General features: G+C 38.7%; 1 protein-coding gene across 6 annotated transcripts in view; it reads right to left on the reverse strand.

The window, feature by feature from the left end:
* PAK3 (p21 protein (Cdc42/Rac)-activated kinase 3) overlaps window positions 1-8719 on the reverse strand; it is a 310496-nt gene that overhangs the window by 74150 nt on the left and 227627 nt on the right. For all 6 annotated transcript variants that reach the window (XM_006765157.2, XM_006765156.2, XM_006765159.2 and 3 more), the window contains 2 exons: window positions 3763-3894; window positions 2454-2619 (listed from right to left, as the gene is read on the reverse strand). In XM_006765157.2, coding sequence (XP_006765220.1) covers window positions 2454-2619; window positions 3763-3894 — 298 coding nt within the window. The remainder of the gene's footprint in view (window positions 1-2453; window positions 2620-3762; window positions 3895-8719) is intronic.

An 8719-nucleotide genomic window follows, 5' to 3' on the forward strand; every position in this document is an offset into this window, starting at 1 on the left:
ATAATTCCAAACAGTATTCCTTTAATTTATGCATGAAACAAGCTTCAAAATGAAGTCACAAAACCTAATTTTTCACCTTCATTGAACATTAAACTTTTCTGAATAGAAATTATGTTTGGCTTAACATATTTTGCATATAGTAATAAAATATATATATTTAAAAAATATATATATATATATAAATCTTTGTTTTACTATGGTTGCAAACATCAAAAAATTTCTATATGTGACACGACACCAGAGTTAAGTTAGGGTTTTTCAAAATGCTGACACGTCGAGCTCAAAAGGTTCGCCATCACTGGGCTACAGGGAAAATGATTCTCTCTAGGCCCAAGCATTCTCCAACAGAGAAGAAAACAATTATTAATTTAAAAAAAATTCAAAGGTAGTTTTCTCCTCTTCATCATGTTGCTCAATTCAGAACAGAGTAAACAACAAATTATAAAGTAAACAGATCCAGTACTGTTACTGTTTGCAAGCAAAGCAAGATTTTGGCCCATGAAAATAATGCTTCTTTCTCTGTCACTGAAATTAAGGAAGCTATAAATTTAATTATAATAAATCTAAAACAGATACCAAATAATAGTCATTTTTACTAAAACTAGGCTATTAGGTTTTTAACATCTAATAAATCTCATAGATCATGTTTATATGTACAAGATAAAGGAAAAAAATTGAGGCAATTGTCTGAGTAATTGAATTGAAATTATTAAGGCAATTCTTTCATTTTCCCTTTCTTTTTACATATATAGACAGTTGAGACATGCAGATGCAAAATGGGTAGTGGAAATAGTGTAAGCTATTTGAATTCAAACTCTGGCTCTGCCAGTCATTAGTGAAACTTTTTTGAGGCATACATTCACTGATCTGTAAAAGGAGGCTATTAAAATCTAACACAGGGATTATTGTGAAAAGTAAACCTGATAATGTATGGAAAGTGGCCACCACATAAAATACTCAATAAATTGGAATAATTACTGTTAATACAGCAAATAGTATTAGCACTAAGTTCAGCAATTGCAGTTATGAGTGCTTACAGACAGCTGCAACCTAAACCTTTGTCTTTCTAAAATACCCCTACCTCAGAATGTCTCAACCTCAGCACTATTGAGGGGAAATGAGGGGTGTTGTCATTTACACTGTAGAGAACTTAGAACCACCCCCAGTCTATCCCACCAGATGCCTGCAGCACTCCTTGTGTCATGACAATATACGTCTCTAGACAATGCCAAATGGACCAATAATCCTGTTTGTAGAGTCTTCCTGTGACCTATAGCTCCCCTCAACTGCTCTCTTTCTTTTCAGCGACCTTTTAGATACACATTTGCTTGAAATAAAATGGCCTTCTATTCACCAATTGTATCACACGATTACATCTTATCTTCCAAATAAAATTGCAAGTTTCTTGATGACAGGAAATTGTTTCCTTAAATGATTCTGTTATACAACAGACAAGGTGAAGCCCAGTAAAGATATATTTGTTTGCTTATTTTTTCATCCGTTTACTCAAGAAGAATTTGTTAAGTGCCTTTATATGTACCAGACACTTTATTAGAGCTGGGCATACAGGAAAAGAAGACACAATCCCTGCCTTTGAGGAGCTCCCAGTCTAAGTGAAGGAAGATGACAGATTAGTATAATGTGATATTTTTGTCATAAAGGCAGCAAAAGAGAAGGGTACTTAACTCAGACTAAGAAAGATAAAGAAAGCTTTCCTGAGGAGGCAACACTTGAGCTGAGTTTTGAAGGGTAAGTAGTAACTAGATTGAGGGTATTGATTGCAGATAACTAGTAATTTGTTAAATGCTTTTGTAATATAATTTTAATGAATATATTTCATAGACTTTTGACTCTTTCAGCAGAGAATGTTTTTTAAAGCTCTTTGACCCAGCAAGATAACTGAAATAGTGTTTTTGCAAAACTGGAGTGACTGTGTATACACAAGCATGTACACACTAATGACACTGTGGAAAGGAGGCTGGGCTGTCAGCATTTTCTGACCACCGCCCCTCTCCATATAGAAATGCTCCTAAAATTAAGGGAAAAGGATATATTATTGTGGCTGCCAGTTTTGATGGACTCTGTGGGGTTTTGATAGACTTATCTGTCATGATTCATCAGTTGGGAGCCCTTGGGGTATGATCATAGGATATGTCATCAGACTATTTTCTTCCTTTTGGGAGTGTAATCTTAAAATAAAACTTACTGCTTAATTCATCTTGTCAAGTTTTCAGCTTAATTAATTTTTCAAGTGAAAATATTTAGTTTTTGTCAAATTAGGAGTGTGAGAAAGAGAGTGATCTATAATACACAGTGAGTCCCAAACTTTACATCTGGTGACTTCAGGGAGTATGGAGTTCATACAAGCAGATTCAAACTTCTAAAGAACCAATTACAATTCTATTTAAAGAGAAACAATTCCATGAAAAAACTAATGATGGCAAAAGACTCACTCAGCTTCTCTAGAATCTCCTCATCTGTCATCTTGGATTTTTTCCTTTGTCGATCTGTATTTCTATACAAAGTACTGGAATTGGCATTCTCAGCAGAAGGTGGTGTGACCTCTTTACTTGGTGCTGCTGGTGAAGCAATGGATTCAACCACAGAACGAGTATAGATCTTAAAGACAAGAAAAGAAGTTCTACAATTAAAACAGCAGGCCAAGGAAAGAGTACGAAGTCAAGACACTCTCATATCAGTGAGTTTTTTGTGTTGTTTTTTTTTAATCAAGATAAATTTTCAAGGAGTTTTAGGTTCACAGCAAAATTTAGGGGAAGGTACAGAGAATTCCCATATACCTCCACCCCCACACACGCATAACTTCACCCATTATCAACATCCCCTTCCCGGATTGGTGCATTTGTTACAATTGATGAACCTACACTTACATAATAATCACCCAAAGTCCATAATTTATATACAGTTCACTCTGAGTGTAGTACACTCTATGGGTTTGGATAAATGCATAATGAGATTTATCCATCTTTATGGTATTATGCAAAGTATTTTCACTGTCCTAAAAATTCTCTGTGCTGTCTATTTACCCCTCCTCCTATCCTGAACACCAAACTTCAGTGAGCTTTATAAAAAAAGTGATTTATATAAAAAAACACTTTATGTTTATTAGAGCTGGGCATACAGGAAAAGAAGACACAATCCCTGCCTTTGAGAAGCTCCCAGTCTAAGTGAAGGAAGATGACAGATTAGTATAATGTGATATTTTTGTCATAAAGGCAGCAAAGAAGAAGGGTACTTAACTCAGACTAAGAAAGACAAAGAAAGCTTTCCTGAGGAAGCAACACTTGAGCATAGGTATACGGTATATATTTATGTTGTTTACTCTGTTCTGAATTGAGCAACATGAATATGGCAACCAAGTGTTGCCTCCTATATAGGCCTGGTACATGGTATATACCTATGTACAAATATACTGTCCTTGAAAGCTCTGAGGAGCTAGTCCTTTGTGACCCCCATATAAGCTGTCCTAATTCTAGTACTAGTGCCTCTGCTCATGCAAGCCTTCCTATTTGATTCACATGAATTTTCTTCTCTATCTTAATCTCTGGAGCAGTTTTATAACTTAGCACTTATTTGTATATTGTTTGGTATTATTCCCTAATTGTCAAGTGCTAATCTTGTATCCCAAGTTTTGGAATATAGTAAGATGTTCAATAGGTACTAGTTGATTAACTAGACTCTGGTTATATGAGTGTTCCAAATGATATCTTTTGAATCATTTGGAAAAAGTCACTTGCTACTTACTGATTTTGTATGCTCAGGTCTTGGTGCAATAACTGGTGGGGGTTCATTGTCATCTTCTTCTTCTTCCTCTTCTTCATCTTCTTCTTCAGACACAGGAGGAGCCAAAGGAGGCTCTGATGCTGTTTTTGTACTCTTATGACAAAAACAAAGTTAAAAGACCAGGTATTAGCTCCTCATTGTTTCCCTTCGGAAATGAGACAAGGGAAATGAAATATTTAACTGCATCTTTTACAAAGGAACAGAACCATTTAAAATTTGGTGTCCAGGACTTGCCCACATCTAGAGATACATTCAGGTCATGGTTTAAACAACATAAAAAATTTTAAAGTTATGCTTATTTTCCACTTAGCCAAAAAAAGTGAGCTATTAATTTATTATTTTAAAGTTACATTTTTTTGTAAAATCAATGAGTATATTTTAAAAATCTAATTAATTACTATTAAAGCTTTGATTTTTTTCTGGGCAGATTGTCAATTTATTGATTGACAGGTTGTTAACCAGAAAAATGTTATTTTGTGCTTACAGATCAGAGCATGTGTATGGATATGATATTAAGACAGCTCTGCAAATACTCACTAAGTACAAGAAAGCCCATGAATGTTTATTCCCTGTTCAGCCTCCTGAAATGAAGCACTCAGAAAGTAATAGACATGAAGATCTAAGGAATACCCATCTTCATAAATAATTACTCAGTTTTAACCAACAGGTAAACAGTGACGTATAATGCTAAAAATGCAATAATACCAGCACCAAAAACAACAACAACAACCATAAAATCTAGGGTCAGTTCTTGATCATTCATGTCAATATAGGGGTGAAATGGTACCAAAGCTGGATTTTGAAAGAACTATGGTCATGATTCTAAAACTGTGGTCCTCAGAGCAGCATCATTAACATTATCAAGTAACTTATTAGAAATTCAAATTCTTGGACTCAATCCAGATCCATAAAAAATTCTGGAAGTGGGGCCTTGCAATCTTTGTTATAATAAGCTTTCCAGATGATCTTGATACAGGTACAAATATAAAAGCTAGTGAACTATGATATAGATATGTGTTGTCCAATATGGCAGCCACAAACCATACATGGTTATTGAACACTTAGAACTGATTAGTCTGAATTGAGAAAAGTTGTAACTGTAAAGTGCATACCAGATATTGAATATGCAATATGAAAAAACAATTTCTTAGGCTTTTTACAGAGTACATACATTGACATGAATATATTTTGAATATATTGGGTTAAGTAAAATATTTTATTAAAAATAATTTCACCTACCCAGGCTGGGTGGCTCAGTTGGTTGGGGCATTGTCCCTTACACCAAAGGTTGTGAGTTTAATTCCTGGTCATGGTATATACCTAGGTTGTGGGTTCGATCCCTAGGAGGCAACCAATCAATGTTCTTCCCTCTCTCTCCCTTTCTCTCACTCTAAAAATCAATAAAACATATCTTCGGGTGAGGATTAAAAATAATAAAAAATAATTTCACCTATTTTGTCTTACTTTTTAAAATATGTCTACTAGGAAATTTAAAGTTACATATATGGCTTTTATTAAATTTCTGTTGGAAAGCACTACTATAGATTGTTTTTGTTTTTGTTTTGTTTTGTTTGTGTATGTGTATATATTTATTTATTTGTTCTCTGTTTATTCCTTCAATTATACTAGTTTAGGCTAATCTTAAAAAGAATTTTCATTTCTTGAGAACAAAACTCCAAAGTCAGATAAAGTCAGACCACTAGTAGATTTACATTAAAAAAAACCTTGGTCTATGATTATAAGTTCAGTATGGATTTTCTACAATCATGTAGAAACCTATGATGGAATAATAATAAGGTATAATCATATATTTGATTGGAGCCAGAAAGGTTTATCTCTAGTGAGAAGGAAGACACCTTAAAGTTTATGAATAAGTACTTGAAAAAATATTTTGATTGCCAGATATACATACTGAATGGTTTATAGATTGAAGTGTAGATGCTTACTTAATATTGGTTTTCTTATTTATACACCTATATTTATTCTTTTTTTGTCTAGCAAGTCAGAAAATTACTTATTTACTAGAGGCCCAGTGCACGAATTCGTGCACCAGTGGGGCCCCTCAGCCTGGCCTGCGGTATTGGGCTAAAACCAGCTCTCTGACATCTCCCTTAGGAGTCCTGGATTGCAAGAAGTGCAGGCCAGGCCAAGGGACCCCACTGGTGCATGATTGGGCATAATCGGGCTGTGGGAGGTTGGCCAGCTGGGGGGGACAACGGGAGGGCTCCAGGGTATGTCCAGCCCATCTTGCACAGTCCCTGTTGGCCAGACCCCAGCAGCAAGCTAACTTACCAGTTGGTGCGTCTATCCCCTGGTGGTCAGTGCACATCTTAGCGACTGATCCACCAGTCGACTGGCCCCTGGTAGTCAGTGCACGTCATAGTGAGTGATTGAGCGGCCTTAGCATATCATTAGCATATTATGCTTTGATTGGTTGAACGGCCAACTGGATGATTGGGCAATTAGCATATTAAGCTTTTATTATATAGGATAGCCAAGATTTGGAAGCAGCCCATGTCCATCAGTAGATGTGTGGATAAAAAAAGCTGTGGTACATTTACACAATGGAATACTACTTGGCTGTAAAAAAGAAGGAAATTTTAATCTTTTGTGACAGCATGGATGGACCTGGAAAACATTGTGCTTAGTGAAAGAAGCCAGAGAAAGACAAGTACCATATGATTTCACTCATATATGGAATCGAATGAACAAAATGAACTAACAAGCAAAATAGTGACAGACTCATAGATAGAGAGCAGACTGACAGCTGTCAGGGTTGGTGGGCTGGTGGGCTGGGTGGAGTGGGGATTGAGCAAAAAAGAAAAAAAAGGAGAAAAACTCATAGACAGGGACAATATTGTGGTGATTGAGTGATAAATGGCTATGGACAGGGATTTGACTTGGGATGGTGAACACACCAATACAGTGTACTGATGATGTATTATGGGATTGTACAACTGAAACCTTTATAAATTTGTTAACCAGTGTCACCTCAATAAATTCAATAAAAAATTAGCCTGTTTATCAGGACTCTCTTCAAGCCCCTCATGTCACTGTATTTGCCAAGCCAAAGCTATCTATCTATCTATCTATCTATCTATCATCTATCATCTATCTAAAACCCTAATGAGCAAATAGACCAAACAGAGGAACAACCAAACAACTGAACAACCAGTAGCTATGATGTATGCTGACCACCAGGGGGCATGTGCTGAACATAGTGGGCTTCGGCCATGGTGGGATGGTGGAGCAGGTGAGTAGGGGTGCCAGACCAAGGCGGGATGCCAGTCGCTGTCATCACGGCAAGCCTCTAGTGGTTACTGAAAAGTCTTTGCTCCTCCATGCTGCAGTCCCACCCAGGACTCACACCTGCTGCCAGCGCTGGCCCCGCTTGCACCTGCTGCCTGCCCCAGAACCACTGCTCACACCCGCTGCCAGCCCCAGAACCGCTGCTCACACCCACTGCCGGTGCCCGGCGCCAGCCCGGATCACTCAGCACTGTCAGTGTGTGTGAGCGGTGGCTCCCACCCCAATCGCCCCTGAGGACTTCTGCCCCTGCTCCTGAGGGCTGATTGGGGCCGGAAGCTGTCTCTCGCACCTGCTGCCGGCACCAGCCCTGCTTGCACTCACAGCCAGTGCTGGAGCTGCTGCTTACACTTGCTGCTGGCATCTGGCACTGGCCCTGATTGCTTGGTGCAAGTGGTGGCTGCCGACCCTGATAGTCCCTGAGGACTTCTCCACCTCCCCTTGATCCTGAGGGGTGATCAGGGAAGCAGCCGCAACTCGCATCCACTGACAGTGCCAGCTCTGCTTGCATCTGCTGTTGGCACTGGCCCCAATCGCTCTGTGCTGTCAGTGAGTGTGAGCAGGGCTTGCACGGTCAGCATGTGGGAACAGTGGTGGCAGGAGCAGGGCTGCTGGCAGAGAGGGGACCAGGGCCTTTGGCAGGAAGGGCCGGGTAGGGGCATGGAGGATGTGCCAAGACCCATCCCTGTGCTCACAGCCAGCCTCGCGGCCCACAGTTCCTTTCAAGGTGCACAAATTTGTGCACTGGGCCCCTAGTTTTATTATAACACTGTACAATTCTAACTTGTTCTTTACCTTGAAAGACCTGCTTCAAAATCACACAGTCATGCACTAAAACCCTATAAATATTCTCCCTTGACATCCCCTTTTAAAGACACAGCTAATACTATTGAGGTAGGGCTCTTTCTTACTGCTATAAGTTTAATAAACTTAGCTTTGCTTGATTAACAGGTTTATCTGGTGGCATTTTGGGGAGGCAAAGATATAATGCTGCTATACTTTTCCTTCCAGGCTGAGAATTATTATGTGTAATATGTCTAAACTTACAAAAATAAAGATATATGGACAGCAAATATTTTTGTCTTTTTGAAATTAGGTATTTTTGACACTCATTATGCCATACATTGGGTCAGGGGAGGTAATTCTTAATCTGGATTGGGTCCTGCAGTCTTTTAGAATTCCAAAGGGTTTGGCTTATTCTTCCCCCACCTCCACCCCCCGCCCCTCCGCCCCACCAAAGACAAGTATATACATGCTCTTACATATAATTTTTTTTATTGTTTAGAGAATTACAAATAGTGGTACATATGTCTCTTTTTCCCCCATTGACCTCCCCCCGGCCTCCCCCATCCCCTAGCACATGCCCAGGCACTAGCAGGGTGAGGGCATATGTCTTACATATAATGTCAAGGGTTCATAGATCTTCGGAATACTATCCTTGAACTCCAAGTTGTAAGCCCTGTTCTAGGGAATAAGTACACCATCTAGAGAAACTAGAAAACCTCAGAAAACTCTTCTTTCTTTGAGTTAATTTTTTAAAAAATTTACAAATGACAGAAGCTCTCCCACTGCAGACACAGCTGACTCTCATAGCCAGTTAGCCTGGAGGTCA

Source organism: Myotis davidii, unplaced genomic scaffold (genome assembly GCF_000327345.1).
Source record: "Myotis davidii unplaced genomic scaffold, ASM32734v1 scaffold941, whole genome shotgun sequence".
NCBI classification, from domain to species: Eukaryota; Metazoa; Chordata; class Mammalia; order Chiroptera; family Vespertilionidae; genus Myotis; species Myotis davidii.